This window comes from Drosophila mauritiana, chromosome X, assembly GCF_004382145.1.
Source record: "Drosophila mauritiana strain mau12 chromosome X, ASM438214v1, whole genome shotgun sequence".
In the NCBI taxonomy this organism is placed as follows: Eukaryota; Metazoa; Arthropoda; class Insecta; order Diptera; family Drosophilidae; genus Drosophila; species Drosophila mauritiana.
Genome location: NC_046672.1, coordinates 16,628,389 through 16,656,384, shown reverse-complemented (window position 1 = coordinate 16,656,384; position 27,996 = coordinate 16,628,389). Strand labels below are relative to the sequence as shown.

Below are 27,996 nucleotides of genomic sequence, written 5' to 3'. Positions count from 1 at the left end.
GCTCGTTAAAATTTGGGAAAGCATAGCGGCGGAGGAGTGACATCAGCCCTGCGAAATTCTTGCTCGTTTCATGTTCGAATTTCGTTGGCCAAAACGGACAGAAGTCCGGAACAAAATTTGGCCAATACCAAAATGGTCTCTCAATTAAGTTTCAATTGACACACAATGCGGCCAAAGCAAAACAAGGGCAATACGATGGCCAAGACGAACTGTGAATGCCCTGAAAAAAGTATATGCTTAAGTTTAAAACTTATTTTTATATTTAAATGTTTTGTATGAGTAACTAACATATTCTGAAAATTATGTATAAAAGTTATTGCATTTATTTGTTTATTAAGCTTAGAGTACGCACTTTAATTAACTTATAGCATATATGCGTGAAAATATTTATAAAAAAATTATGTATTTAATTTTTTAAATTTATTTTATAAGCAAGCATTGTTTCCTTTTCACTTTGTAAGGGCAGCGTTAGAAACTGAGTTTGGTATCAATTAAAATTGAAGTCGCGTGGCGATTAGCGCCATTAGCCGATATCCGCAATCGCAGAGGGCGCAGTCCGAATTTCCGGCGCAGCCTACCTACACGCAGCGAAAAAGTGGGTAAGTCCTATAAGTGCTTTCAATATGAACTTGACTTTCTTTCTTAGTGCAATGCCCATGAATGTCGCACTTTGAACTGCTTTTATTAAACTAGGCTTTTTGTTGTTTCTTCGCACAGATATAGTTTTTTTTTTTCAGTGTCAACTGAGGTCATTTTACCCGTGGATTCAGCGTTCGTTGCCCTTTATTTTTTGTTGTCTTTGCCGTGGATTTATTTATTGTTGTACTGTTTTCTGGGCCATAAACATTCGCCTATGCAAGAAGAACAATAAATAAGAATATGGGAAACGTGGCTACAGAGAGAGAAATTTCTGTGTTTCCCTTTAAGAATATTAAATTTTTGGTGCTATTGTATTCTTTAGTTTTTAATAAGATTTTTTATTGCATCGCAACAACATGGGTTCTTTAATAACTTTCAAATATGAAGCAACTTTATAGCTTTCAGCTTGCTTCTTTTGTTTTTAGTACTTAGTACCTACTTAAACTTAGTCCAAGTAGGGATAGGTGGGCAGTTCCTCATCCACCCGATCCACTGGCCGCACTTGCAGCATCCGCCAAAGCTTCCGCTTGCCTGGCTCCGGCTTGTCCAGTTTCCCGCGGCTCTTCTGCAGATCACTGTACGCCGGCGGCGGCGGATTCTGGAGCAGACCACCTCGATTGCGGCGCAGTGCTCTGCGGACGGGCAACCGGACCGGCGTCAGCCAGCGCAGCTGCTCCAGGCGGCGTTTGTGGCGCTGCCGGAGTGTCCGCGAGGCGCAGTACGGACGGACAGTGATGTAGAAGAAGATCTCGATCACCGAGAAAATGCTGAAGCCCATGAAAAGTCCCAAGAGGCCGCCCGTATTAGCTGGTAAGTTAAAAAATTAAATATAATTAAGAGCATCTTAAAAGAAAGTATCTTAGTTTAGACCTCTTTTTCATTATGTTCGAAGAACAAGAACTTACACAAGAATTCGGTAAAGCCAAACATCTCGGACTTGGTGGTGCTGCGAAATATGTTGGTCATGTAGTAGAAGTGCAGTATCGAAATCTCGCTGGCATTGCTATATGGCCCGTGGAAGATATTGGCGGGTAGATTCTCGCCGGCCTGAAATCGTGGATCCGAAACGATCGACGCCGTCGAAAGTGTGGCCTTGTAGGTGAGCTCGAAGCAACCCGGCCAGCAGCTCTCGCAGGATAGATTCGTCAGTGAGGACTCGATCTCGGTTTGCACCCGATCCGTGCACTGATTATCGTTGGGTCCGCACACCCTGGCCAGCGGATCGATCCGGGGCAGATAGTACAGCACACAGCTGCACTCGCGGAGCAGCAACTTCGCCTCGCACTCCAGCTCGCAGTTCTTACGCGAATATGTCCGATAGTAGGCCAGGTCATTCTCATCGGAGAAGAGGCAGCGACGCACCGATTTCTTGATGGACCGTATCGTGGGCAGGGCATCCTCGTAGACGGGTTCGATGGGTATCCGTGCCTCGCGTCCCGCGGTCACAACGAAGCCATAGTTGCTCACTTTCGGCAGTTCGGCGGGATTGTGCACGAGGACCTTCAAAGCGGATTTATACAAACAGTAGTAAATAGTTGACCAAATACTATGCGACGCATCCCACCTTGAAACCGACACTCATCGACTTGGTGCAGTAGTACTCCGCTATGGAGGCGTTCAGCACGACGGTTAGACCCATGCGGATGCCCGTGCCACCCGAGGTGCGCGGAAAGTAGAACTCTGGCAAATTGCGGGCATAACCCTTCTCCGGTGTCCAATCGATGGGCTCATAGCGGGTATTCGGATGAGCCGTCTCCAGCCGCACATCGTCACTGTAGTTCCGTATAAGATACGACGGATGCAGGGCATTGAAGTTGCAGCACAGCCCATCGTCCGTCAGTATGGAGGTGAAGAGCCAGGAGCAGTCCTCCTCCCGCGATCCGAAGCTGCAGTACAGCAGCATTTTCTCGCACGGCTGGGCGACGTCCACCAGGATCGCTTTGAAGTACTTCCAGGTGCCGATGTACGAGATGGTCGTGTCCCCGCCCTGGTCACACAGACCCATTAGCAGCGAGAAATTCGTGCTGGTCCGGCCAATGCGATCCACTTTGCTGAGCAGCGCCTGGTTGAGATTACAGATCGTGATCGCCGGAAAGGGCATATTGCTGGTCAGCTTTTGCTTGGCACTGGTCGAAATGATTATGGGCGAGGCACTCCACTTTACGTACACGTTGGATATGAAGAACCCAGAAAGGATTACCACCAGCACAAAGGCAAGACCAAAAAAGATGCTGAAAGGCGATATAAAATAATAATTATAAGCTATTAGTGTCCGGGATCTCTGCGTTCATACGGACGGACAGGCTGATCGATTCGGCTACCTTGCTTACGTACCGTTCCGGAATGGTGATGCTCTCTTCGGCGATGTACTTTAATCCATGGAGAGTGCTGTTCTTGAGATAGTAGACCACACTCCTCTTGATGGCCGCCCTGCTACAGATGGTATTCTCATCGTCATCCGACTCGGAGTCCTTTTTGCACGCCGAGGAGCCGCTGTGGCGCCGCCTGCTCTCCGTCAACGTCCTCATGATGCACTGCGTCCGCACTTCCTTGGATCTGCACTATTTATAGGTCACTCGCTGACTGCCATCCAAGTGGACGGCACTTTCAGGTGCAATTCCATGGCGGTCATCAGCTTTAATCATATTGAACCAGGGCAAACACGGTCGTCCATTTGCAGTGATAACTGCCAAATTGATTTTAGCCACCCCATTGCCATCCTCCGCGAATTTCGAAAGTCAAGCGGATGGCCAGAAAATACGATTACATCGTGGCAAATAAACTTTACACCTGAAAGTAAACATGGATACACGCACGCTTTTCAATAGAGATATTCTGGAAATTATAATACACACAGGTATTGAAAGGGATTTATTTTAGCAGCAGCTTTGTACTAAAAGCAATAATATGTTTTCGCAGAAATTTACCATTTAGCTGAACGCCATTAAAATTGCGATCAATTTAATTGATGTGCAGTAAACACAAATATGAAAAGCGGCATAAGTACATTAAACTAAATTGGCCAAGATTTTTAAATCACCGCCAAATGTTCCAGCAAATAATAACGCATCAATTTCAAAACTCTGGGATGCTAAATTCATTTAATAGGCATCTTTCGTTAGCCAGTTAAGTTCTTCATAAATAATCTCCATCAACATGCGGCGTTTTTGCCACTCAACCATTTACATTGGCCTAGATATTTGGCTTTTCATTTGGTTACTTTTCAAAGTATACAATTTCAATATTAATATTCAATAAAAATTCAAAATACCATACAAAAATGTATCAAAGAGATCCCTTATTTCTATATTTACATATTTATCCATTAATAATCTACTTAGAAAAATTCGTTTCAATTTTCAGAGACTTTCTTCATGCAATATGAAAATAAAATAAATGTTTTAATCTTTCATATTTTAAAACCTTTTCTGTGTTCAAGATAAAAAGTAGTTGAAATACCTTTCACTCTATCATAGGATTCTTCATCTCCATTGCTAGTTCGGATTGAACTGGAAGAAGTCCACGTTGAGATCGAGAATGGCCTCCGTGTTGGGCGTTTCCTTCATGGTCAGGGCCTCCACGGCATTATCGCTGGCATGATCGTAGCCATGGTTCACAGTCGGAGGAGCCGTTGCCACTGGCGGCTGCATAAGATCGCTGACGTTTCTAAGCAGACTCTCCTCGGAAGGCGGATGAAGTTGACCGCCCGCCGATAGATTGAGACGCTGTGCAGCCTCGTCAGTAAGCGGATCGTCCAGCGACATGCTCAACTCTGCGTAGACCACCAGATTGCGGGCTCCTTCACTACCGCTGCCGGCAACCAAGGCTGCTCCCTCTGATTCCGGCATCGGTGCCAGCGGCGACTCCATGGCGGACATATCCAGCGCATACTGTCCCTCGGGTATTCCCAAAACTCGTGCAATTCGTGCATTTACAAAATGCAGTCCAGAGGTATTCCGTATAAGCCGTTGGCTGCGCAACTGCAGCTGCTCCACGAAGTCGTTAAGTTCGTTAAGAAAGAGATCAGAGCGCTGTTCCTCGCTGAGATGCGAATGCCGCTGCAGTTGGGCGGTCAGAAGGCCGAACAGCGATGGCGTCGAGGAAGGAGGCGCTGTTGATGGTACTGTGGCTGCAGCTGCAGCTACAGGTGGTGTCTGCTCGACCGGACGCGGCATGTGCTCTGGGAATTTGACAAAGTGACGCTGCAGACGGCGTCCCAAAAAGATCTTTCCACAGCCGGGACAAACGGCATTTTTGGGCACGGCTCGTTGGGTGGTTGCCGTTGTGGTCGGCTCCTGGCTTATACTGACGTTGCTGCTAACACTCGTGCTTTTCGGCGCTGCCATGGGTGCCTTGTAGTCCTTGTCCCGCAAGTCGGCCACCAGCATCTCAAGCATGCGGACAGAACTTGGCTCCACCGCTGAGCCACTGGTCACGGGAGCGGGCTGCGGCATCAAGCTGCGCACCTGGCGACCGGATCTAGTGCGATGGATGTCGGGAGGAGGTTTTTGCTCCGCTAGTGTTGGTTTTTTCGCCACAGGAGCTGTGGCAACCGCACAGGCTCTTTTCGATGGTCTACCCACTTTGGGCGGCGGATTCTGGGCATTTTTCTCTATCGCCGGGCGAATTCCCATGACGGCAGGATCCGGACAGCGGTAAATCGTTATCTGTTGTGTCGCCGCATCCGTGCGAATCACTTGATGGCGCTTTCTGCACAGGATTCAAAGATTACGGAAAGTGATCAGAGAAGGTGAATGAAAGCACTAAAAACAGGGATTACTACCCACCGATCGATGACTATGTGGTCGTTTTTGGACAGCTTGTACAGACTGCAGGCCAGCTGGCCCAGAGTATCCTTATCGCTTAGCAAATCGCCTTCAGCAGCCGGCAAATCTCTGTCGGGCATGGAATTCTCTGCAGGATTTTTGGCGGCCTCCTGACGATCCTGTACACCACCGGTCTTATCCGGCAGCACCTGCAGGTCGGCCAGGACCGAGGGATCCTCCAGGAGATGCTTCATTTGCCAGCCACGTTTGGTGGTTACAAATAAACATAAAAACAAATATAAGAACAAAACCGAATTGTATTTCGTGTTATTTTGGTATTTAGTATATTCTTAGATTTCCATGACTGTGGTCACACAAATTGTTTGATTTAAGCTTGTAAATACCTCGTGGTGAATAGTCGTGCTCAAACAGAATATGAAGCAAATCGAAGAGTCAAGAATTCTACTCTTAATCGAGGTTTTATCATCATAAACGTTCACTCATTAAATTTAAATAAATAAGCACATACACATCAGATATATATTGCCATTTTTAATACAATTTAGCTTTCGATAATAATCGCCTACACTTGATTCTCACCGCAACAATGTGCGAAGGCCTTAGCCCGCCTATTTTGAGGTGGAGAATCATCGATACCGACACCACCAGCAAGTCACATTACATTTGCAATATGCTATTAATAATTTCAAAAAATAAGGAAAATTATGAATACTTACAATTTAAACACTTTTCTTAGAGATGGAAAAACATCGATGATTCTTGGAAAATAGAGATGCTTATGATTTTTCGATGTTAGCGTCAATGTTTCTCCACCTCTACATTTAAAAGCTTGATTTCCCGGATTATTATTGTTTGAACTTGGAAAATCCGTGGAGGCGAAGGAAATGAGCGAGAACACGGGCTTCATCAGTGTGCCCTGGAAGCAGCACCGGCTGGGCGCGATGTACAATAGGCCGTTTCCCTCGGTTAGCCACCCGGAGTGCATCGGCGTGTGCAGCATAAACGCTAGCCGGGAATTTGTGGACGACGCCAGCTGCGCCAGCTACTTGGCTGGTCAACCGTGGCCACCGCTGCCGTTCGATCTTAACGGGGGTATAGAGGATGTGATCCGCAAGCCCGCCGAGAACGGCAAACGTGATCTGGAAAATATGCTGCTCTACATCAAGCATCACCAGAAGGAGCTGCTCCTCCAGGGGAGCTCCGATGCGGGATATCTACGTCTGGACAGCGACTTTGTAACGCTGCGCGGCATTTTGCGGCAGATAATGTGCCTGCAGTATGATAATCGCACTTTCCGCGTCAAGGCGACGCTCCTGAACGGCAACATCTACATGTGCAAGGAGGAAACCTTAGAGCAGCAGGTGGAGAACGCGAACATGACCAAGGCACAGCGGGACATGTGCTCCTGGGGCTTCAAGTTCGAGCAGTACCTGACCAGTGCCCAGGCGCAAGGCAAACCGGTGACCAATGTGCCGGTCAACGAGGCAGAGGAGTTCATGGGCGTGTTCCACACTAATCTGGCCGGGATTTCGATGCTATACGGCGCCGAATTGGACTGTGTGGACAGCATGGAGCCAGTGTGAGTGGTCCAGGGTTTATACTTACGAATGATTAATGGTCCAACCATTCTTTATTTGTGTATACACTTACACGAATCCCATAGTGACTTCAAAGATCGCAAAGTGCTCGAATCCTTGAAATTCGTGGAGCTGAAGACCAGCGCCTTGAATATGAACAAGTACCAAACGCGCAGCTTCAATTCGTTCAAGTCTGCCAACTGGTGGAGTCAATCATTCCTGGTGGACATCACGACGCTCTACGTGGGACTGCGCGACACCAAGGGCATGATGCAGAAGATCGAAAAGATCGATGTGCCCACACTGACCCGCAACAAGCCGTGGAGTCCATCGGCAATGACTTGGTACCTGGAAGAGTTTCTGCGGAATCTTAAAAAGCTGCTGCTGACCATTAACGATCCGTTTGCGGTGGTCCAGGTGACTTTTAGCGACAAGCGCGCCAACTACGAAGTGCTGCGCGGTGCGGAACACCAAATACTGCCCGACTGGTATCGAGATTTGCTCAAAACGCGCACCTAAGGGATTTCCTTCCAATGTATGACATTTTCTTAACAACAGCAAGTCTGATTTAATCATGCTTTTTTTTAATGCTTCTCGTACGATATATACAACCCGACTTAGAACTACTGAATTGAATGGATAAGTCATTTGAGGTCGTTGGTATCCAGGAGGGGCAAGACGCTGGCTTCCATTATGTCACTGGTCGGGCCAAAACGTCGCCTGTCGGGCGGACTGACGGCGTTGGGGCTGCTCACTCCGAATGCAAGGGCTGCGCGCAGCGCCTTGCGCTTTTCGATAACGCGGTCGAAGAAGCGGGACAGTTTCACGGCATCAGTGGTTCCAGCGGCCAGGCTGCGACTGTTGCGACAATTTAGCCAAATCTCCTCGGCTCCACACTTATCGGCTGGGGGATAATAAAATGGATAACGTAAGGAGGAAGCATTTGTTATATGTCATATTAGGAGGCACCTATTCCGCCCGGCTTCTTCACCCCCATCTTAGGGTGGCGCTTCTCGTCCATTAGGTCCAGTTTGGTGCCCATGACCAGGATGGGCGTTTGCGTGGCGCCCATAAACTCCTCCATGTCGAAGAGAATGTGGCCGTCCGTGCCGGGGGTGTCCGATGAACAGCTGCTCAGCGGGCTGGGCGGCGATGGCGGCATGGAGTTGCCGTTCGATTTGTTCGTATCCTTGCCCTCCTTGTTGACGATCTCGTACAGCCAGTCGATCAGCTGCCTCTGCGACTTGGCGTTGGTGAGGTCGTGCACCAGAATGATCCCATCGATGCCCGCGTAGAAGACGCTGCGCGTGTTCTTGTGGTTCAGCGAGCCCCCAACATCGAACAGCTCCACGAAGTAGGGACACTCGCGGGAGGTGCCCTCCCTGAACGGATGTATCTTCACCTGGATGTTGCAGCCCACCGTCCAGCCGGGCCGGATGAGGGATTCATTGTGGGTGATCAGGTGCGTCAGGGAGGTCTTGCCCACACCTGTGTAGGGGGAATTCTCGAGAGGATTAGTGGCACGGAGAGCGTTTGGAGCCCATTATTTACCAGAATCGCCAACCACAACAATGCGCACTCGATTATTCATCACCTTTTGATTGGACCCCATTTTATTGGTTGCAGCCACACTGGTATTTAATAAAAACTACTAAAAAACAATGACACAAATTTCAGTGATAGCTCAACTATAAGATTGTAATTTTCCAAAAAACATTAGCTTTGAACTGTAAATGCTTAACCATTTAATTAATTTAATAGTTTATAATATAAATTTAAAAATAATGTTCACCACTTTTGTGTTGGTATATTTTCGAGGGTCGCTTGGCATATACAGACTATCGCCCGCCGGTCACACTGGCTAAAGCTTAAAAAAACACTTGGCAAGATTCAGATAATAAACAAAATCAAATTTATCTGAACTTCGAATAAGATGGAATACGAAAGTGTGCTGATCGTGAAGCCGGAGGTGTTTATCTACAAAATACCGCCCCGTGCGAGCAATCGAGGCTACAGGTAAGTCGACAAATCGGCTGGCAGACCAGGTGACTACTTTTTTTCGCCCCTTTCTTTTGATTTTCTGCCATCAAAATTGAAAGTTCTTCGTGCATTTCAACGCTCACTCGCTGCACATATAACTAAATATATAAGTGTGCGGGAATGCATTAATTATGTTTTTCTAAGAAAAGTCAAGGTTAAAGGCAGCACGACTTCTGCTGCTGAGACTGTGAAGTTCAATTCCAATTGATTTTTTTCCCTGAATTATTGTTGAACATTTTCACTTACACGTATCAGGGAGCCAAAAACAAAAACACAAAAAAAAAAAAAAACAGATAAACACACAGAAAGAAATGGGGGGCAGCGAAAAAGCTTCGCTGGCGTGCGTGTAATTGTTGCTATTTGCAGCCACTCTCTTTGTTTTCCTTTTGTTGCTGTTCATTTCACAGTTAACTGCGCTCAGGTGAGCAAATAACACAAATTATCGAAATAACTCAAATATTGGGGTATACTACAATTAAATGGCTGCGAACGATCCATTAATCGAATGCCAGGCGAATTAATCCACAAAGAACCACATTCCACCGGTTTTTCTATTGCAAATTATGGCTTAAATATATCGTAATAACAATTATCTTACAACATATAGAGCAATTATATCTGTATATATATATATATATAATCTTAGGATCATAATATGCAAGAATTCCTCACAAATCCCTGATCATCGTGATATTAAGTGGAGTTTATAAGATCTATTAACTTATTACAACTACAACAACAGCCTATATGCTCGTAATTTTGCCAAGTAATGGAATTTCTAGCAGATAGCATGGAAACTGAACGCATTCTTAGACTAGAAACGCCAGATAAAGTCGTTCATTTTCTGCCAGATCTTCAGACCTAAATAATATATTTAACCTTTCTTATCAGTTTGCGCATACAATTTCCGCCAGACGAAGAAGAGTAGCATTCTAAGTGATTTATCCTATTCGCAGAGCGGGAGATTGGAACTTAAAGGAGCCCACCTGGACGGGCAGGATGCGACTGGTGGCCAAGGGCACCGCCGTCATCCTCAAGCTGGAGGACAAGACCAGTGGTGCCCTGTTCGCCAACTGCCCCATCGACACATATCCCGGCGTGGCCATCGAGGCGGTTTCCGACAGCTCCCGCTACTTTGTCATCCGCGTGCAGGACGATAATGGACGGTCGGCATTCCTGGGCCTCGGCTTCGGCGATCGATCCGATTCGTTCGATCTGAATGTGGCGCTGCAGGACCACTTCAAGTGGGTGAAGAACCAGGAGCAGATCGAGAAGGAGAAGACGGAGCCCAAGCAGGAGCTGGATCTGGGATTCAAGGAGGGCGAGACCATCAAGATCAACATGAGGATAACGGTGGGTTCAGCTGCATTGCATTGCCAAGCAATCATTGCCATAAGCAATCTGCTGCTATATCAGCTATTTCTGGGAGAGAAGACTTCCCCATCCGAGCCACTCATTTTGCTTAATCATCAAATCTGAGTTGCTGAGATGTTGAAACTTGATCATTATGTTTATGACCGATGATAACGCTTTCAAAACCAAAGAACCGCAGAATGGAACTTGCTTAATGTGTCGGAATTTCGTTGCTTGTTTCAGAAAAAGGATGGCTCCGAGGGATCCTCGCGCACTGGCAAGAACAAAGGCTCCTCGGGCGTGCTGCCACCGCCGCCCGGTGGCCTTGGAAAGATCGCTCCGCCACCGGCCGCCGCCCCAGCCACGACGGTACGGCAAAGTCCCGGCGTTTCGCCCGCCCACAGACCCGCCGCTGGAGGATCCGAATGGACCGACTACGCATCAGCCGGGTGAGTTGTAACTGGGATTATTCCCAACTAGATCAGCTTTACATCGCCAATTCTTCGTTTTCCAGCGGCAACCAAGGACAACAGAACGCGTCCAACGCCAACTGGGTGCAGTTCTAGATAGACATCATCCTGTTCCTGCTGCTGCTCCTGCTGCTGCGCTCCTATCACCCAGAACTTTATGTTTTAAGACTCTTCAGATGTTTTTTTTTTTTGTATTCACCATTTGCAAGCAAATTATTATCGTTTTGAACAAGACCAAAAGATTGAACATAACATTCAGCAAAGGCGTCACGCGTTAAAGTTAAAGATTTATAATTCAATTGAAATTGTGTATTAGTTTCCCCGCCCACCACTCTCCCTCCCTCTCTCTCTCTCTCTCTCTATCTGCCTGCGTAGTTGCGTCTCGCTCTAGTTGGAGGAGTACGATGAGCGTGGGCGGAGTTCTCAGTGGGCGGGGATCTGTAGCGAACTATTTAGCCTGGTTGTTAATTGTATAAGTGAAAGTAACGATAATTTGTATGGAAATTATACTAAAATGTAATTTGTTAACGTCGAGATAATGCAATTAAATATGCAAACTAAGTTTAAATCAAGTTACACACGAACACGAACACTGCAACAGCTAAACTAAAGTGAATTATTCAACTTTTGAGTACTTACACACGCACGTAAAAAAAGGACATTCCGCAGATGAGCGATAGGACGCACTACATGCCAATCTTATTTATTGTTAACTCTATTCCAAATTTCCCCCTTCCCCCCCCTCCGATCCACTTGTTTCACAGCCCCTACCTTATATGGAATACCCGAAATTATGCAGATCTATGCACCTGTTTCCCGTTTTCCAACTCGAATCACATTGTTTGAAATCGGAATTGAATTAAGCGATCAGTTTTATGGTTTCACATTATTTGAGTGGTTCGCAATCGGGATCAGGTCATTATATATACATATATATATATTTTGTTCTGTTTTCAAAAGTGGCACACACATGCATAGCGTTTAAGTAAATCAAATGAATTATATATACATAATATACAATATGATGGAATATCCATATGTATTTAATAAACCACATAATTGTAGAGAAGTAAATCTTGCTATATCTGAATTGTTGTTTCAGCCCCGACCACAAATCACCACAAATCAATATCCTATAACTATGCTCTCTCGTTTCTGTTGCTGTTGAAAGATAACATAAAAACCTAAAAAAAAAAGGAAAAGTTTAAAAAAAGCGCGTTCTATTCGTTCCATAAGTGTTTTATGATTAGAAGAGCTGCTTTTGGCACACATTTTCATCGCTTTAACTTTAGAAATATATATATATACTATGTGGAAAGATCGGCTCGCGTCTTCTGGGGACGTATTCGTATTCGAAACAGTTAACTGCTATTTTTTAATTGTTAATTTTGGCTAAATTATTGCTTACTTTCAACGAGAAAGCACACAAGAGTTGACTCCATTTTACTTGCGAATTTATCCCCGACAGCCAATTATTTTTTGATTAAAAAGCGGCTGACAGTTTCTGTTTTTGAAAATTACACGATATTTTCCACATATATTTTCTGGTTCAACGCTGTTTATGTTCTCAGTGTAACCGGCCAGAATTGCAAACAGAATATATATTTTTTCCCTGAGTTTTCGTAACTAATTTTAGATAACCTTCGAAACGAACATATTCGCCAGCTTTGAGCAGTCAACAAAATCAACAAACAACAAACGAAACATAAATTACATGGAAATAAAATTATATATATATATACACACACAAGATATATACAAGAAATGTAATTAATATTAATGAAATACGAAATAAAAATAGCAATGAATTTCAATGTAAAATGCCACAACAATTTTAATTTTGTGGGTAAAATGGATATGGATATTCTCCAGCTCGCTGATAAATATAATCTTTGTTTAAATTATAATCTTTGTTTAAATCAGCCCCTTGTTAAATAAAAACCACTTTTGCTTTGCATTTTTCTGTTCTTTTTTTCATACGTTTTTATTTAACTTACAATTTTGTTTTCGGATCTCTCGCCGGTTGTTCTTTGCATTAAGTTATTGTTTTTCGGCATTCTTATGGATTTCGTTTTTTAAATAATCGTTTAGTTTTTAGTACATACAAATACAACGCAATATTTTCATAGGACTTCGATTCCCGACTCTTGACTTCGCGCCGATACACAATTAATTTATCCGGCTTGCTGCCCTCTTCAATATTTAGCTTTAGTAATTCTCTGCCTCCGGATTTCTCTCACCGAACTACGTGGATCAATGTTACATCATCGTATGCTACTCATATACATAGCTATCTATATATGTATAAATAGATGTGGGGGGTATCTGGTATAACCTGGATTGCTTGAAGTCACAATCACCACGGATTGCACATCATAGTTTTAGTTTTAGTTTCCACATCCGAGCATTAGCCATAGTTGGGTCGGAGTTCCTTTTCAGCTCCCTCAACCGCCATGAGTCATGGGCACAATTTCGATTTCGTTGGACACCCACATTTGTGGCATTTTGAGCTGCAAGTTTCGGAAATTGGATGAAATGAGGCGGCTTTAAGTAGCATATACAAAGAGTGTATATATATAAATATGTAACATTATATTTCTGCTTCGGATTTCTGGGGGGTGTCTCTTATTTTGTTGTTATTTACACAGCTTCATTTGTGGTTTGCATAATGCAAAAAAAAATATATATATGTATAATATATTGTGGGTTATACATTTTACAATACCATTCACTATTACCGCTTCGCTTAATCGTAATCGTAAATCAGACGCACAGCTGGCATATAACAGATATCGTACTCCTAAGCTTTTCACTCCGTTCGCATTAATGCATGATGACAATGATTAACAGTTTGTGCCCACCATCGGCATTATCCTTATAACATAAACATCTTCCTTCTGGTGTCATTACCATCGACATGACTTTTCACTTAAGTGCTATCAACTAAAACATAACTTAACCCTATTCATGTGTGTGGTTTTTGTGTGTTTTACGTACATTTGCTGCATGAATGTGCACAAAGTGGGTGGCTAAAAGTGGGTTGCTTTTATTAAAAAAAATATTTACGGTAGGCAATTCTTAAACTGAAAATCTTAACATCAAGTTACTACTTATGTTCTCGTTCTCGCAAGCCTTCGACTCGATTCGCTCGCAGTGGCCTTTATGTTTTTCCTTTTTATTTCCATTTTCATTTTCAATTAGACGAGGTGGAGTTACATGGTGTCCTAGTGACCGGGAGCTTGGCTTTGGGCTGGGATCGCAATTGCAATTGCTTGTGGATTACATGAAGCGCTGGCGTTTACTACTGTAGTGGCAAATGTCCATTTTGTCGTCGATGGGACTCCCGGGACGCTTGCAGTGTCGCGCGATTTCGTTGGCGACAAATGCGAATAGTTCCGGGCCACTGAAATATAAAGGACACTGATTAGGTATCTTTAAATTGGCTCTGGACTAGCTACAATGTTTGCTGAGCAAACAAGTTCATAAATTCTCTAATAACATTTTAAGTTTCTGAATGTTTTCGACAGTCTATAAATTTTAAAAAAGATCACAAAAAACTATGTTTGCCATGCAGGATGAATTCCTGTCTCCATGATCCGCTTCTTGTTCAAAAATTTCTTTCGGTATTAGCTAAACTTGCAGTGGCTGGAGAACTTGATAATCTCAAATGTCTGCCCCGTTGTGCAGATGCTTGATAAATACTAACCGGGGACGCAAAACCAAGGCCTCCTTGAACGTGTGCAAGTCATCGCCGATTCCGCCGCCGGGGGCACCGCCCGTTACCTCCTGACGGCCACCGGCTGCTCCGGCGGACAGCAAGTGCCCACCGCCGGCAGCTGTGAGCGGACCACCGGTCAGGCCCAGTCCGGAGCCGTGGAATCCCAGGCCAGAGCCACCACTGCCGCTCTGGTGGTGATGCTCCGGCTTCGGTGAGCTGCAAGAAACCGACGAAGGTGAGCAGTTTTAATTGTGCAAATGGCAACGGCGACTCACCGACGATTGGCATGTGGATTTGAGTTGGATGGCGGTAGTGGCTTTCCGGCCAAATAGGCCAACAGATCCTCGCGACGTATCATGCGGCGTTTTTTGCTACGCGCCCAATCGGCCAATTCGCGAGTGCGTCTTTGGTAGCCGCATTGAATGGCAGCGTCGCTGGTGCGTTTGAGACCATCACATGATTCTGGAGGAGATCGGAGGACACGGATCGGATTAGTCAAGTCAGATGCTTTGGGAGAAGCGACATGGACTCACCTTTGTAGAGTGTTGTCACAGTGCCAGCTGCGGTCTGGAAGGGCAGCCAAAGGGCGCCTGTATCCGAGGAAAATGTGTTCGATGAGCGTTCTATGGAATATGGAGAAATATGTTATTTATTATATAATATCGTACTTCTGAGGGTCATACATTTGATATATGGGTTTATCCCTTTAATACGAATAAGTCATTATTCCCCCCTTTTTTGTGGGTTTTTTTTTGAAATTTGATAGATTGGTGTGGAATTACTGATCCGAAAGCTTGGATGTTATTGATCTAAGAATCCAGTTTCAACTAGCCAATCCCTACTATGGAATATAAAAGTGCAATACTCGACAATAATTATGTTTATATCACACGCTTTTTCCAAACTACTGGTATTTATTAGTTATTACCCTCATGGAAAGAAAATTGATACATAGACAAACTTATTGTTTGTATAATTTTGGGAAACAAATAAAAAATGTTTTGTCTATGTTCCTGAAATATTATTATATATGTATATACAGGATGCAAGGACATAGTGGAATGAAATGGCGGACACGAAATCCCAGCAAGACGTTTTTCCTTGTGGAAAGTGAACAATGGAAACAAACACCTACGACCTGTCGATCGTTTCTTCCCTCTTTCATTCTCTCCCTTCACGGTTGACCCCTGCTCCTTGCACACCTGCTGCACGAAAGGACGAAAAAGGACGAGAGGGAGACAGAAGGCAAGAGAAGAGCCGTTATCGACCCGGAGGAAGAGGAAGAATGCGGTGCAAGAGGGATGGCAATAGGCACTCGAAGTTATTTGCAAGCAAAATAAAAAGAAAAAAAACAAGAATGAGAAAGCAAAGAGCATGGGAGATTAATCTTACAGCGATTTTCCCTACTTCATTTTGTTTTGTATTTCGCTAGCCGAAAACAATGACGAAAGCAAAACAGCTGTTCGACTCTCTCACACACACACGCACGCAAGCAAACAGATGAGCCTGTACGCACATGTTGATTAATGATATCAACAATAACAGCAACAACACCACAGTCGCCAGCAACAACAAATGGGGGGCATGAAAATTCTAAACGGCGACGCCTCTGCCCCTTTCTTTCTCTTGCTCTCCCTATTTTCGATTGCCATTGCACTTGCCATCTCTCTTTTCGCACCGTCTCGTTCTCTCGTTCTTTTGCTCCCTGTTCTATTGCATCCCTCTCCCCCCTCCCCCCTTCATCCACAACATGGCCCATAAACCATAACAAAAACAACAAAAGCAACACTGGAGCCCTTTCTGCATTTTGATAATGCGTAGTATTGAGGAGCGAGCGAAAAGGGAAGTTGCATTTTCATGATGAAAGCCGGGCTGCTGCTACCCCCTCCTCTTCTTCTTCTTTTTCTCCTGGCTGTTCTATTAATACCTCGCCCAAAACTATTTTTGAAGAGAGACTACACACACACACACACGAACAAACACACGGACGCAGATAGTCAGACGGAATGGAAACACAAAGAATAGCAACAAAAAAATAAGCATGGAAGCCTACGCCCTTGGAAGGGATAACGGGATCTATATCCACCCAACCCCCAAATCCTCGCCATCGCAATCAACTCACCTCTGTACAGCTGGGCAACGGCGGTGGCCGAATCCTGGAATGCTCCCCAAACAGTGCCCAGATTGTTATCCCGCTGACGCACAAACTCCCGTTCGTATTCATCGTGCTGACCGTGGATTTCTCGGTGACACTGCTCCTCCAGCCAGCTCTCCTCGCCTCCGGACTCCGGTTGTTGTTGCATTTCTCTCTCCACTAACGCGCTCTATCGCCTTGTGTCCCTTCCAAGTTACGGGTTCGTTCCCGTTCCGGCAAATGTGCCTGGACAATCTTCTTCTTCCGCTGCTCCTTTTCTGCTGCTGCTGCTTCTTCTTCCTCCACTGGCGCTGCTGCTACGACGACACACGCACACACACACACACTCACACGCGAAGCGAAACGCACCAACACACTCGCACGCACTTTGGACCAAACTCTTGGTTTCGATATTGGTGTTAGCCAGGAAATTGGATATCAATCCTTCGTTTCGACCGTCTGTCCAAGAAGGGGGCTACTCTGGACGCCCGGTTGGGAATGATACTATTTTATTTATCGCACGAACGCAGAGCGAGCAACACTTTTACGTAGTAAACCAGCACAAAAAAGAACGACACTCAGCGACAGCGTTGCTAGATCTGGAAAAACTGTCGAGCGACCGCTGCTGGCATTCTAGTTCGATTTTCAATCCGGTAGCAGGTTCTGATCCTGGTGAACCAGTGACTTCTTTTTTCCTTTTAAAAATAAAGATAGTAAAAATGGAAATAAAAATTCCATCTAATGAATGATGTAAAGTTAATAAATTTAATAAGAAGTGTGGCATTTTATTTTGGAACTAATTTAAGACTTCTAGGCTTAAAAATTCGTTTGATTTGGCGAACCATTCGCGAATCACTATGTTCCTTAAATATTTATATAAGTAAATATTTTAGATTGTTATTTAAAAGTTGTGGAAAGCATTATTACAAGCTTTTATTTGTGCTTGAAACAGTGATTTTATGATATTAAAATAATCTTTTTTATATGTTGCGTTTTGGAACATTAAAACTATATAACTTTAATGTTTTTAGTGTTGAATTGGTAATATTTGTATATTTTTCCGATATTCCACTCTGGATATATATATATAATTTGCGAACCAGTAAAAAATGCATAAAAATAATGTTGCCATCTGTTAAACCATTAACAATTTGCATATGTATATATATGTCCAATACTATTTAAGAACTTGAATTAGTGCATTACCCGATTCTTTTACAGTTATTGTACAAGTTTATGCATTTAAATAATTATTTTTATGATAGCCAACGTAAAAAATATTTATTTGTGCATAATTTAAAGTCCAGCTTAAATATGTTTACGGTGCTAAATGTCCTCTTGTAATAAAGGACACAATAGTTTTTTATTTCACAAGCACAAGAAATGTCTAAATATTTATTATATTTATTAATGGTTCCAGTTCCGTGGAACCAGTTCCGGATCAGAATATATGTGGATCACAGTGGCATCGCCGCACTCTGCACGTTTTCAAAAGCCGGCCAAATTCAGTCCTAAACGAATTCAAAACAAATCGAAAGGATCCTTCCCAGCGAAAACCCAGGATGTTCATGAACTCCAATCTCTTCGAGCCGGGTAAATCGAAGCCGGAGCGGAGCTTCGTCCAATTGGCGGTGAAGCAAAACCAGCGCCTCGATGGCCGGCGCTCCAACGAGAGCCGCGATGTGGAGCTGACCTTCGGCTCGGATTGGGGCTCCGTGGTGGTGTCCATGGGCGACACGCAGGTAATGGCCCAAGTGACCTGCGAAATGGGCCCGCCGGCCTTGTCTCGCCCCAACGAGGGCAAGATCCACCTGAACGTGCTCCTTGGCGGCGTTGCTTTTCTGGACGAGGCGTATAACACACATGACCAGCGATCGCTAAAACTGAACTCCCTGCTCGAGAGGACCTTCCGCAGCTCTAGAAGCATCGATCTGGAATCTCTGTGCGTGGCCGCCGAGAAGCATGTGTGGTGCATCCGTGTCAACGTCAATGTGATCAATCACGACGGGAATCTGTATGGTAAGGGCATTTAAAATGATCAAAAGCTATCAGTTGGTGCCATGCCGTCACCTGAGCGGCATACTTTGATCGTTTCTGAAAAAAATCTATATTCGATATCTATATATCTCTATTCTTTTTCATAGACGCCAGCTCCATAGCCACTTTGGCTGCATTGATGCACTTTCGCCGACCGGACGTCACGTACAAGGACGGTGAACTGCGCATCTTTAAGCAAAATGAGCGGGAATTCATGCCACTGCTATTCCACCACTATCCCGTCAGTGTAACCTACTGTGTTTACAAGAGCAGCGGGCAACCAATACTGGATCCTACGCTGCTGGAGGAGAACGCCGCCGATTCGGTGATTGTCCTGAGCTTTAACTCCTATCAGGAGCTGTGCAGCCTGACTGCCGGAGGCACTACACCCACAAATGCCCCCACCGTCATGCAGTGTGCCCGCAATGCGGCAGCTCGTTGCAAGTCCCTGCTGGATTTCGTACGCAAAGCTTTGGCGCTGGACGAAGAGCGTCGATCGCAGGGCGATCGATCGGTCGATGGACTGGTGGGACTGATTTTAAATACGGAGCACAAGCTGAGCTACAACAAACTGATGGGCATCCAGAAGCAGCGGCAGCAGCAACCTCCGCCAAGCGAGAACATAGAGTTGGATAACGAGAGCAGTGAGACGCCTGTGGCCAACGAAGAGCCGTCCAATGAGGAAGGAGCTGGCGCTCCCATGGACACCAGCGACTGGCTGCCTCACGATGAGGACTCCCAGGAACTGCCCATGCGCTCGGAAGCAAGCCCATCGAAGGCAGGCAAATACAAGACGAACAAAAAGACACGACCGCGGAAGCAAAGTAAGTTGGCAATCAAAGCTGGAGTCCCATTATTGATAATGCATTGATTCTCCTCCAGATCACAGCGACTCCGAGGAGGAAGCCAGGCAATTCATCTAGCCGATGTGATGGTCGTGTAGTTAAGAGAAAATGCTTTCTATTAAGTTTTATTTAGGCTTATATGTATGGCTAAAATCAGTCTAGGCTTTTAACAGAAATCGTTTAATGCGGAATTCCAATTGATTTGTGGAACCGATGTTCGTCCAAGTTAGACTTAAACTAGAGCTCTAAATATATATGCAACCCGCCGGGGCGAACGACACGATGTTTTAGTTTAAATATTGCAAGTTAATTCGTTCGTTATTTCTCTCTTTGTAGCGATAATGCATTGGCTTCCGGATTCAATTTGCTTTCACATTGAAGTTCAATTGTGTTCGCTTGTCTGGTTACTACTAACTGATGTCTAGCCAGAGCCCCACTTCGTTTAACTTGATGTATAGTACAAACGACTAAATGAACATGTCCTTAAGCCTAAGAATACGAATTGCTATTTGATTTAGTGTGTTGTGTTTTCTGTTAATTCTCTTGTAAATTTACATAGTTTATTTAATTGTAGTGCGTGTATAAAGAGCTATTAACAACGGACCAAGGCTACAAATAGTTTTTGTAAATTTCTTTTTTTAATATTAGGCTTACTTTCGCAACATACTATTTTATTAATTTAATTTTTTTGTTTTTTGTGGGAGCACCAGTTGCCTTTTTCCTTACGTTCTTTCATTGCATATTACTTTTGTGTTCCGGGGAGTCGAGGAAAGGTTTAAGGGTTTGGGCAGTGGTGGCTTATGGGTAGGGGGGATTAGGTTACTAGGAGGTCACACGGATGAGGATGAGGCATTGCACTATCAGTATTCTCGTTCATCCTTATTCTGGTCAACAATGCCGACGTCCAGCAAATGCAGCAACAATGTGAGAAGTGCGTGTGTGTTTACTTTTTTTTTTGATCGGCAGTTGGCCAGCGTTAAAAGGAGTAGACGTCGTCGGCGTCCTCCTCCTCCCTCCGCCCGCCGACGCGCCTTCAGGTGGTGTCGTTGCCAAGGCCATTCTTCTGGTCCAGCTTATTCGAGCCCATCTTCACCATGTACACGAAGAACGTGATGATCTCCTTCTCCTTGATGGGTATTGTCTTGAAGTGTTTCATAATTGTCTGCGGGTGGAGAGTAAAGGTTTGCAACTTGATTAAAACTGGGTTAGAAAACCTTATAATTATAAGCTAAAGGGCATAGAACATTTTTCTGCCTTTTCTTTGGAGTGGAGGCTACTGAAAAAGGGCCCACCATGGAGCATCACGGAGCACATTGGGCCAGCGTGCTACCCCATGAAATCCGCATAGCCTGCTCAATTCGTTAACTAGGTCAAACTTACATCCGCCAGCTGCGCCCGCTTCATGCCCTGCCTCGTTTGGACCTTGAAGTGGCGCTTGTAGCGTCGCAGCGTGCTCACGCCCAGCTGGTAGAGATCGGGGAACTCGTGCAGGTCCGTGTCCGTCTCGTTGCTGTCGTCCTCGCTGTCCTTGCGCCGTCGCTTGGTGCGCACCGACTGGATGCGCTCCTTGTGGTGGTCACAGATGTAGATGTGCTGCGCGGCCGGATCGCTGCTGAGCTTGAGCCGCTTCTGGGCCACCGTCTTCTGGATGCGCTTGGAGTAGCTGGCGTAGCCAGCCTGGTTGCGACAGCGCTCCATGTCGTCGATTAGGCAGCACGTTTGGTCCGTGTGCCCGCGACTGTCCTCTTCACCGGTGCTGAATCCGTTGTTCATCCTGTTCCCAAGCCTGTCCGATTGCTTTCGCGTTCGTATCCAATCCAATCTGATCCAATCCCTTCCTGCTTTGCTTCCTGCTCCTCTGTTTTTCTCCGTTTCGCTCCTTTGTCTCCTCTTTCGCCTTTCTCTCTTTTGACTATTGCTTTGCTTTGTTTCTCTTTGCCAGAAAAAAATTTTCTTTGCAATGTGACCAGACTGGGCAATGGGGAAATTCGTCAGCAGCTGACAAGAGCGGACAATTTGAAACTGGGGCATTTGCCCTTGAAGGGTTGCTTATATTCTTAAATATCAAGTGCAGCTGCTTTTTTCCAGAATATCGATCTTTATTTTATAATTGGTACTAATAATCACACAAAATATTAATTAAATTAGTTAATTACTAAATCCTAATAGTTAAATTTAAAAATACCATGTACTAAAACATACTGGTCTTTTCCAGCACTGATTCCAATTGCGATAGCTACCACACCGGTACAATAGTTGCGCCACTAACCGTTTTTGTCATAATGGCTCACATTTGTGCACCGACTGGTCCTTTGTGAATATTAATTATACTCGTTTTCAGACCAATTCTTGATTATCTTTGTTTATGACCTTTTGGTTCGCTGGATTTTTACCTTTGATCCAACCCATTTGCTACTGGTAACCATGGAAGACGTCGATGTCGACGGTTGAGACTTCACATTTTTAGTTATTGTGCCGCTTGGCGGTAAACCTTTTTTTTTTATTCAAGAAATATTCCTTTTAAGATAATCTCTACGGAACAACCGTAACTTTTATGAATGTGTATGGACTCATGTAAGTGATGTCAGATTAACTGAAGAATTCAAATTAGTAGATGGACAACACATTTAAATTTGTTTACAAAATGACAAAAAGCCTTTTCACAGGACAGTCTGGTATTTAACTACCGCTTTGCACGAGGTAGGTAACGGTAAACGGTGCCCAATGCCCAATTTTTTTAGGATTAGCAAATTTCTAAAGACATTAGCCTATTTAATCAACCAAGCCAAACACAATGAAAATCCTACAACTAAACATTCAAAGTTTGAATAAACTAAACAATAAACAGCTCTTAAACCTGCGCCTAGTGAATAACAATAGTGACATAGCCATCCTATCTGAAATCTGGGTCAAAGACAGACTGCAGCATTCCAGATTATAAGATTATTTAGATTATATAGATATTTTGGAAAACCAAAACTATTTTGGCTGTGGTGGCGTCTGCGTATAATATATCAAGCATATATAATCACAGCATCAAATTAAGTATCCTGAGGTCAGAGACCTTTTTAATTAATGCTGCCTCAGCCCGAATCTTTTCAATCTATATCATATCATCTCCATTTGAAAATTATACTTTGAATAAAAAGCACGTTACAAAGGATAACATATGTGACCAATGTATCGTTTTCGATAACTTATCGCACATCTTATTCTGCTGTTCATGTACAACACTGCCAGCCCACACTTTCCAGCCCTGGAAAAATACCACAAAATCTAGCATCTCTCTAATAACGAAAACATAAACGCTTACCAGGACATTATATTGAATTAAAATAAAATAAATCTTTCCAAACTTGAGTCCTTGGCAATTACGCGTACACGAGTGTGGCCAAATAATTACACGACATTTACGGATATCGCGGTATCCTAAAACACAAAAAAGAAAAAGATTAGAATTTTCTAGAAAAAAAGCTTAAAAATGCCACCTGGAACACAAATTGCCAGCGACAGCGACATGGAGACCGCTCTGGAGGAGTTCAAGCAGCGCCAGGGCCGCCGCAACAGCATCGGCTCGGCCAAGTACGCGTGCAGCATGCCCAATTGCGAGGCCAGCTTCAAGCGGCTGGACCAATTGGACCGCCATGAATATCATCACACAGGGATTGTGAGTATTGTTAATTGTATGACAAGTATAGGCCAGTAGTAGTAACGCCGCCACTTTGCAGAAGAAGCACGCCTGCTCGTACGAGGGCTGCGACAAGACCTACTCGATTGTGACGCACTTGAAGAGGCATCTGCGCAGCACCCACGAGCGTCCGGAGTCGGCGGCCAAGAAGACGGTGAAGTGCGCGCTGGAGGAGTGCAGCAAGATGTTCATCTCGGTCAGCAACATGACCCGCCACATGCGCGAGACCCACGAGAGCCCAAAGGTCTATCCGTGCAGCCAGTGCAGTGCCAAATTCTCGCAGAAGCTCAAGCTGAAGCGCCACGAGATCAGGGAGCACACGCTGGAGTATCCCTTCAGCTGCTCGAAGTGCTCGCGCGGCTTCTACCAGCAGTGGCAGTGCCAGAGTCACGAGTCCAGCTGCAAGCTGTACCAGTGTCCCGGCTGCCCGCTGCAGTTCGACAAATGGACGTTGTATACGAAGCATTGTCGCGACTCGTTGCACGGTAAGAATCGCCATAAGTGCGACCGCTGCGAGAGCGCCTTCGACAAGCCGAGCGAACTGAAGCGTCACCTCGAGGTGAAGCACAAGGAGGCGTCGCAGGCGGATGAGGGCGCCACCTCCTTCACCTGCAACGAGGAGGGATGCGGCAAGAGCTACTCGTACCTCAGGAATCTCCGCCAGCACATGCTCACCGCCCACTCGGGCAGGCGTTTCGAGTGCCAGGCCTTGGACTGCGGCAGCTGTTTCAGCAGTGCGCAGAATCTGGCGAGACATCTGCTCAGGGATCACAAAGATGGTGAGACGAAGAAGGAATTGAAAGCCAAGAAGAAGGACACGGGTAAGAATGGAGAAGGGGGCAAACCTAAGTCCACCTCCCGCAAGCGACGACGCGATGCTGGACGCAGCAAACACTCGCGGCTATCCAAACTGGCATGCCTGCAACTGGACAAGGAAGATGATGAGGCGGTGCGCGAGCGACAGCCTTTGGTCCTCGAAAAGATCACCCAGTCGCTGAAGGATGACCCCGTCGAGGAGCTGCTGGCACAGACCTTGCAAGATGAACAGGACATGGAGCAGGAGTAGCGCAAAAGGCCATTCAAAAGGCAAGGGAGTGAGAAGGTCTGGTCAAAAACTAGTAAATAATGACACAAATAACGAATATTAGCTACAAGAGGCAACCATTAAATGACTACCTTAATGCTAAAAAACAGATGAATTTAAACCACAAATTCTAAGAGACTAAATACTTAGGATTTGCGGTCAGAAACATCAGAAATTGCATTAAAATACATGTAACTACGCACCGAATGTGTGTTAAATAAATTAGTAAGCTATTACTAGTAGCATTCGCCTGGAGCGAATTAGTTTATTTACTTTAAGCTGCAGTGGCATACATTCCCTGACTTCAACTAGAGTTTCGAAACTCTCGGGCATCCAGACAGAAAACCAATAATATCCATTGTATAAAATAACATTTCCAATAAACTCCTCTAAGTAAACACAAAAAACAAAAAGAACCTCTGACATACATCTTTTGTCTGTTTCTATTTTATTAAACAATCTTCTAAACCCAAAAAAAATGCTTAATGCGTGGACGCGATGGCGATGGAGGACTGCAGGAGTGCGGATCGGTAGCATGCGAGTGCCAATTCAGGTGGCTACAGCGAGTTGATGATCTTCCGGCTGCGCATCTGCTCCATCCAGCTCTCGTACTGCTGCTCCGGCGTCTGCGGCTCCTGGTAGTAGTGCTGCGGCGGCTCGCCCTCCTCCAGGCGCACGAAGTAGTGGCAGTGCTTGTACTCCACTTTGCCGAAGCGGCCGCGAGCATGCCTCCTCACGCCCTTGAAGACGCGTCCCTTGCCCACAAAGGATTCGGCTGGTGGGTAAGAACAGACAGAGATTCATCAATATAATGGATAGTGATGAAGAAACCAATGATGATCCATCATTCACAGTGGATAGATGGATTCCTTGTGCCCTGCGGCTCACCTATCCACAGATTGCTCTTGTATTCCACGTTGTGCCGCTCCACGGCCATTTGCTGGGCCTCCACTATGGTCTCCTTCACATCGGTGGCCCCCTTTTTGAGCACGAAGTTCAGCTGCTTCAGCGCCTCGTCGACGGACATTCCGCGAACGAAGGCAGCGATGTACCACATCTTGTCCGGACTGTATTTGATGTTGCTGCGCATGTGGCAGACGTACTGTGCAATGCAAGTGGATTAGAGGATTATGGCTGGCGGGGTAACTGCAGTGCGTTCGAAATATCTTACAGCCTTTCGGGGCTCCTCGTCCGTTTCCTGCGGCGGATGCACGGTCTTGTTGTACTCCAGCCACTTGCGGGGTCCGTAGTTGTGCTTGTTCCACTTGGCACACAGCATTCCGGCGGAAGCGGCCGTGTGCAGGGATTTCGACTGGAGGGCAGGTGGTGAAACTGGTGATATGGCGGTTGAGCTGCTTTCCGCCGATCGAAGGAGCGCTGCTCCCTGTGGCGCCTGCAGGCGCAGCTGGGACATCTGCCGGATCACCTTGTGCATCTTAGCTTGCTTGAGTTATCACAGCAAATCCAGGCAATTCAATCCGGAAGGGAAAACGCAGACTTTCCGTAAAAAAAATAATCGCGTAATCTGCCAGTGTGACCAGTGGCAGCTGGTATGCCGTGCACCTAAAACATACCGCACAAACGGCTGATCTGCGAGCGGTCTGGCAGCGCTTGATTAGGATAGATAAACATCTGGCAGCGCTACTGATATTGCTTGACAATATATTTATATAATAAACTAAAACAAAAACATTTCAAAAAAAGTTTAGCACAACATAAAAATATGAACTCAAATCAAATAAGACAATATCAGTAATTCACATTAAGAAGTCATTAAACTTATGCTTTGTAACGAAAACATTTATCTCCATACAAATTAGTAATTAGCAATTAAAACATATTTTCGTAAATAAACAATTATAGTACCTCCTTTGACCATCTTTAAAGTATAATAAAATCGATAGACATAAATATTCCTTATGCGCTATGTAACTGTTCTAGTTCAATATTATACACTTGAGTTGAATCGCCCAACGGTCTGGCAGCCCTGCGCGAAATTTGAAATTGTATCTGAGGGATTGCTAGCCATCTGAGTGCTGCATTCGGTGGCGTGAAGCGAAAGTTGCCTGGTGTAAAGTGCGGAGCGCTCGCGTTCGAAACGGAAATCCAACGGGCGCCAGATTCGATTCAAATTCGGAACACAAATTCGCGTATGCAAATGCAATCGATGGTAATTGAACGACGAAACATTGCTATTTGCGTGATATCTGATACATATATCCAGATCCAGCCATCGAAATTGTTTAGCGGAGTTTCGAGGGCTAATTGTTTGTTTTCATTAATTTGCATTGGCCAGCTTGCTCTGCCTCGGATAGCCGGCGAATTTGCTCGTATAGTCGAATTGCACATTCCGAGATCTCGTGATTGCGAATCTAAGCCATCTGGATAAATGGGAGAACCCATTTTCACTGCAGCGTTCTAATTTTCGAGGCGGAGTTCATTTGCACCAACGCACATGCGAAAATGTTGCATATTGTGCAATTAAAACTAATAGATTTCAAAGCTGATTTAGTTAAAACTTGGGAAAATGTGTATTTAACTTTCTTCGAATTTTAAAACATATTTTCTCTAACTTAACTCAAAAAACTGGCTAAAAATCCTATAAGCTTGTGTGTTGAATATATGAACATAAAAATCATAAATTTATGTGAACAGTGGATTCCATGTTCGAAATAAACGTTCTTCCATCTGTATGGGCCACCAAAATGACACATCAAATGGTCGAAACTTTTGCTAACGGAAATTACAGACTTCCCACACGAAACTCACCTTTGAAATTTTTTCGAGTGGGATGCTCGGTACACACATGTGTAGATAATGAAAAAATAAAACTTTTGCTATCGTTTTGGTTGTTTGAGAGCTTTGCGTTTGTTCCGAGATCGCTCTCCCGAGTCTAAAAACTAGAGACTACATTGAGTATTGAGTAGGCGACCTGGCACGAGCAGTTCACCCATGTATCTCTGACGGTGCTAAGATGTATCTTACAGATACTGTGCGCCATTAGTCGTGGTTTAAATCTTGCTGCGTTCGCTGCCGAGGTAGAGCAAACACCAAGCGCCAAATGGCAAATAAAAATATAAATACAAATAATACAAAAACACCAATTGAAAGTGAACTTTACTAATTAACAGCCCAACACGCGACGCGCCAACAAATTGCTTAAAACATTTTTTTCCAGTGTTGCAGCACCAGTGAAAAGTGCACCCACGAAATAAATTCCTAAAACATACGCATATTAAACCAAATATGACAAAAAGCCAAAATCAATAAACTAATGTCGCAGCTGTGTTTGCACCTCCGCCGTTTTGTGCAGTGTAGAATTCGATCTGTATATGCACGTCTATATATACATGTGCATATATACCTAGATATAGGCGGACTCTGCTGGGCGTAGCACACAGCTTCCAACTTTTTAGATTTATTTTTAGACAAATGATCGGGTGTGTGTTTTTTCCACTAATTTGATGTGTTTTTTTTCGTATTCATATCTTAACCATCTGGGCAAGATTGTATGGCAATTCCAGCAGAGTGACTCTTGCCAAATATATTCACTTGCTGCACGAAAAAAAGAGCAGTATTTCAAAAAAGGGTTTCAAACCTTTACTTAAGTAGTTACAACTTCAA

At 44.8% G+C, this 27,996-nt stretch overlaps 11 protein-coding genes across 13 annotated transcripts in view; 5 read left to right on the top strand and 6 right to left on the bottom strand.

Annotated features, from left to right (window-relative positions):
* Positions 1–956: 956 nt before the first annotated feature.
* Positions 957–3,185, bottom strand: LOC117147680 (pickpocket protein 28). Its single transcript, XM_033314658.1, has 4 exons — positions 2,974–3,185; positions 2,204–2,870; positions 1,545–2,139; positions 957–1,446 (listed from the first exon to the last, which is right to left on the bottom strand). The coding sequence occupies exons 1-4, from the start codon at positions 3,165–3,167 to the stop codon at positions 1,085–1,087; spliced, it is 1,818 nt and encodes a 605-aa protein (XP_033170549.1). The 5' UTR covers positions 3,168–3,185; the 3' UTR covers positions 957–1,084.
* Positions 3,186–3,342: 157 nt separating this feature from the next.
* LOC117147681 lies at positions 3,343–5,731 on the bottom strand. 2 transcript variants are annotated; one of them, XM_033314660.1, is made up of 3 exons: positions 5,427–5,731; positions 4,099–5,349; positions 3,343–3,429 (listed from the first exon to the last, which is right to left on the bottom strand). In XM_033314660.1, the coding sequence occupies exons 1-2, from the start codon at positions 5,657–5,659 to the stop codon at positions 4,134–4,136; spliced, it is 1,449 nt and encodes a 482-aa protein (XP_033170551.1). In that variant the 5' UTR covers positions 5,660–5,731; the 3' UTR covers positions 3,343–3,429; positions 4,099–4,133. The 2 variants fall into 2 exon arrangements, with proteins under 2 accessions (XP_033170551.1, XP_033170550.1); XM_033314659.1 differs by lacking the exon at positions 3,343–3,429 and having other exon boundaries at positions 3,724–5,349; positions 5,427–5,730.
* A 485-nt stretch (positions 5,732–6,216) lies between these two features.
* On the top strand, positions 6,217–7,634 carry LOC117146570 (decapping nuclease DXO homolog). The gene is made up of 2 exons (XM_033312870.1): positions 6,217–7,005; positions 7,090–7,634. Exons 1-2 carry the CDS (start codon positions 6,311–6,313, stop codon positions 7,520–7,522), a joined length of 1,128 nt encoding a protein of 375 aa, XP_033168761.1. The 5' UTR covers positions 6,217–6,310; the 3' UTR covers positions 7,523–7,634.
* On the bottom strand, positions 7,566–8,659 carry LOC117146572 (rab-like protein 3). The gene is made up of 3 exons (XM_033312871.1): positions 8,555–8,659; positions 7,973–8,491; positions 7,566–7,907 (listed from the first exon to the last, which is right to left on the bottom strand). The coding sequence occupies exons 1-3, from the start codon at positions 8,613–8,615 to the stop codon at positions 7,648–7,650; spliced, it is 840 nt and encodes a 279-aa protein (XP_033168762.1). The 5' UTR covers positions 8,616–8,659; the 3' UTR covers positions 7,566–7,647.
* A 183-nt stretch (positions 8,660–8,842) lies between these two features.
* On the top strand, positions 8,843–12,687 carry LOC117146569 (NECAP-like protein CG9132). The gene is made up of 4 exons (XM_033312869.1): positions 8,843–9,019; positions 10,000–10,396; positions 10,640–10,845; positions 10,911–12,687. The coding sequence occupies exons 1-4, from the start codon at positions 8,937–8,939 to the stop codon at positions 10,960–10,962; spliced, it is 738 nt and encodes a 245-aa protein (XP_033168760.1). The 5' UTR covers positions 8,843–8,936; the 3' UTR covers positions 10,963–12,687.
* Positions 12,688–12,931: 244 nt separating this feature from the next.
* LOC117146568 (UPF0472 protein C16orf72 homolog) lies at positions 12,932–17,328 on the bottom strand. Its single transcript, XM_033312868.1, has 5 exons — positions 16,707–17,328; positions 15,118–15,207; positions 14,860–15,046; positions 14,573–14,800; positions 12,932–14,269 (listed from the first exon to the last, which is right to left on the bottom strand). Exons 1-5 carry the CDS (start codon positions 16,885–16,887, stop codon positions 14,146–14,148), a joined length of 810 nt encoding a protein of 269 aa, XP_033168759.1. The 5' UTR covers positions 16,888–17,328; the 3' UTR covers positions 12,932–14,145.
* Positions 17,329–18,181: 853 nt separating this feature from the next.
* LOC117147595 (exosome complex component RRP45) lies at positions 18,182–19,880 on the top strand. Its single transcript, XM_033314544.1, has 3 exons — positions 18,182–18,737; positions 18,863–19,579; positions 19,638–19,880. The coding sequence occupies exons 1-3, from the start codon at positions 18,281–18,283 to the stop codon at positions 19,676–19,678; spliced, it is 1,215 nt and encodes a 404-aa protein (XP_033170435.1). The 5' UTR covers positions 18,182–18,280; the 3' UTR covers positions 19,679–19,880.
* A 411-nt stretch (positions 19,881–20,291) lies between these two features.
* Positions 20,292–21,561, bottom strand: LOC117147596 (histone deacetylase complex subunit SAP30 homolog). The gene is made up of 2 exons (XM_033314545.1): positions 20,981–21,561; positions 20,292–20,762 (listed from the first exon to the last, which is right to left on the bottom strand). The coding sequence occupies exons 1-2, from the start codon at positions 21,371–21,373 to the stop codon at positions 20,634–20,636; spliced, it is 522 nt and encodes a 173-aa protein (XP_033170436.1). The 5' UTR covers positions 21,374–21,561; the 3' UTR covers positions 20,292–20,633.
* A 1,292-nt stretch (positions 21,562–22,853) lies between these two features.
* On the top strand, positions 22,854–24,483 carry LOC117147827 (zinc finger protein 184). The gene is made up of 2 exons (XM_033314886.1): positions 22,854–23,267; positions 23,329–24,483. Exons 1-2 carry the CDS (start codon positions 23,082–23,084, stop codon positions 24,352–24,354), a joined length of 1,212 nt encoding a protein of 403 aa, XP_033170777.1. The 5' UTR covers positions 22,854–23,081; the 3' UTR covers positions 24,355–24,483.
* Positions 24,484–24,797: 314 nt separating this feature from the next.
* LOC117147829 (39S ribosomal protein L22, mitochondrial) lies at positions 24,798–25,921 on the bottom strand. Its single transcript, XM_033314887.1, has 3 exons — positions 25,544–25,921; positions 25,261–25,474; positions 24,798–25,147 (listed from the first exon to the last, which is right to left on the bottom strand). Exons 1-3 carry the CDS (start codon positions 25,805–25,807, stop codon positions 24,930–24,932), a joined length of 696 nt encoding a protein of 231 aa, XP_033170778.1. The 5' UTR covers positions 25,808–25,921; the 3' UTR covers positions 24,798–24,929.
* Positions 25,922–26,418: 497 nt separating this feature from the next.
* LOC117147716 (integrin alpha-PS2) overlaps positions 26,419–27,996 on the top strand; it is a 31,282-nt gene continuing 29,704 nt past the window's right edge. For both annotated transcript variants that reach the window (XM_033314716.1, XM_033314715.1), the window contains exon 1: positions 26,419–26,542. The gene's annotated coding sequence lies outside the window, so the exon portion shown is untranslated. The remainder of the gene's footprint in view (positions 26,543–27,996) is intronic.

Excerpts from the sequence above, each read along its gene's own strand:
- LOC117147680 (XM_033314658.1), bottom strand. The coding sequence starts at position 3,167 with ATGAGGACGTTGACGGAGAGCAGGCGGCGCCACAGCGGCTCCTCGGCG. Across the intron at positions 2,871-2,973 it reads AGCATCACCATTCCGGAACG|CATCTTTTTTGGTCTTGCCT; the intron begins GTACGTAAGCAA and ends ATCGCCTTTCAG. Across the intron at positions 1,447-1,544 it reads TGGCTTTACCGAATTCTTGT|CTAATACGGGCGGCCTCTTG; the intron begins GTAAGTTCTTGT and ends TTAACTTACCAG.
- LOC117147681 (XM_033314660.1), bottom strand. The coding sequence starts at position 5,659 with ATGAAGCATCTCCTGGAGGATCCCTCGGTCCTGGCCGACCTGCAGGTG. Across the intron at positions 5,350-5,426 it reads GACCACATAGTCATCGATCG|AAAGCGCCATCAAGTGATTC; the intron begins GTGGGTAGTAAT and ends AATCCTGTGCAG.
- LOC117146570 (XM_033312870.1), top strand. The coding sequence starts at position 6,311 with ATGAGCGAGAACACGGGCTTCATCAGTGTGCCCTGGAAGCAGCACCGG. Across the intron at positions 7,006-7,089 it reads GTGGACAGCATGGAGCCAGT|TGACTTCAAAGATCGCAAAG; the intron begins GTGAGTGGTCCA and ends CGAATCCCATAG.
- LOC117146572 (XM_033312871.1), bottom strand. The coding sequence starts at position 8,615 with ATGGGGTCCAATCAAAAGGTGATGAATAATCGAGTGCGCATTGTTGTG. Across the intron at positions 8,492-8,554 it reads TGTTGTGGTTGGCGATTCTG|GTGTGGGCAAGACCTCCCTG; the intron begins GTAAATAATGGG and ends CCCCCTACACAG. Across the intron at positions 7,908-7,972 it reads GAAGAAGCCGGGCGGAATAG|CCGATAAGTGTGGAGCCGAG; the intron begins GTGCCTCCTAAT and ends ATTATCCCCCAG.
- LOC117146569 (XM_033312869.1), top strand. The coding sequence starts at position 8,937 with ATGGAATACGAAAGTGTGCTGATCGTGAAGCCGGAGGTGTTTATCTAC. Across the intron at positions 9,020-9,999 it reads GCGAGCAATCGAGGCTACAG|AGCGGGAGATTGGAACTTAA; the intron begins GTAAGTCGACAA and ends TCCTATTCGCAG. Across the intron at positions 10,397-10,639 it reads AGATCAACATGAGGATAACG|AAAAAGGATGGCTCCGAGGG; the intron begins GTGGGTTCAGCT and ends TGCTTGTTTCAG.
- LOC117146568 (XM_033312868.1), bottom strand. The coding sequence starts at position 16,887 with ATGCAACAACAACCGGAGTCCGGAGGCGAGGAGAGCTGGCTGGAGGAG. Across the intron at positions 15,208-16,706 it reads CGTTGCCCAGCTGTACAGAG|AACGCTCATCGAACACATTT; the intron begins GTGAGTTGATTG and ends CATATTCCATAG. Across the intron at positions 14,270-14,572 it reads GCCTTGGTTTTGCGTCCCCG|TGGCCCGGAACTATTCGCAT; the intron begins GTTAGTATTTAT and ends TTTATATTTCAG.
- LOC117147595 (XM_033314544.1), top strand. The coding sequence starts at position 18,281 with ATGTTCATGAACTCCAATCTCTTCGAGCCGGGTAAATCGAAGCCGGAG. Across the intron at positions 18,738-18,862 it reads TCACGACGGGAATCTGTATG|ACGCCAGCTCCATAGCCACT; the intron begins GTAAGGGCATTT and ends TCTTTTTCATAG. Across the intron at positions 19,580-19,637 it reads GACACGACCGCGGAAGCAAA|ATCACAGCGACTCCGAGGAG; the intron begins GTAAGTTGGCAA and ends ATTCTCCTCCAG.
- LOC117147596 (XM_033314545.1), bottom strand. The coding sequence starts at position 21,373 with ATGAACAACGGATTCAGCACCGGTGAAGAGGACAGTCGCGGGCACACG. Across the intron at positions 20,763-20,980 it reads AGCGGGCGCAGCTGGCGGAT|ACAATTATGAAACACTTCAA; the intron begins GTAAGTTTGACC and ends CTCCACCCGCAG.
- LOC117147827 (XM_033314886.1), top strand. The coding sequence starts at position 23,082 with ATGCCACCTGGAACACAAATTGCCAGCGACAGCGACATGGAGACCGCT. Across the intron at positions 23,268-23,328 it reads AATATCATCACACAGGGATT|AAGAAGCACGCCTGCTCGTA; the intron begins GTGAGTATTGTT and ends GCCACTTTGCAG.
- LOC117147829 (XM_033314887.1), bottom strand. The coding sequence starts at position 25,807 with ATGCACAAGGTGATCCGGCAGATGTCCCAGCTGCGCCTGCAGGCGCCA. Across the intron at positions 25,475-25,543 it reads ACGAGGAGCCCCGAAAGGCT|TACGTCTGCCACATGCGCAG; the intron begins GTAAGATATTTC and ends TGCATTGCACAG. Across the intron at positions 25,148-25,260 it reads CAAGAGCAATCTGTGGATAG|CCGAATCCTTTGTGGGCAAG; the intron begins GTGAGCCGCAGG and ends CTTACCCACCAG.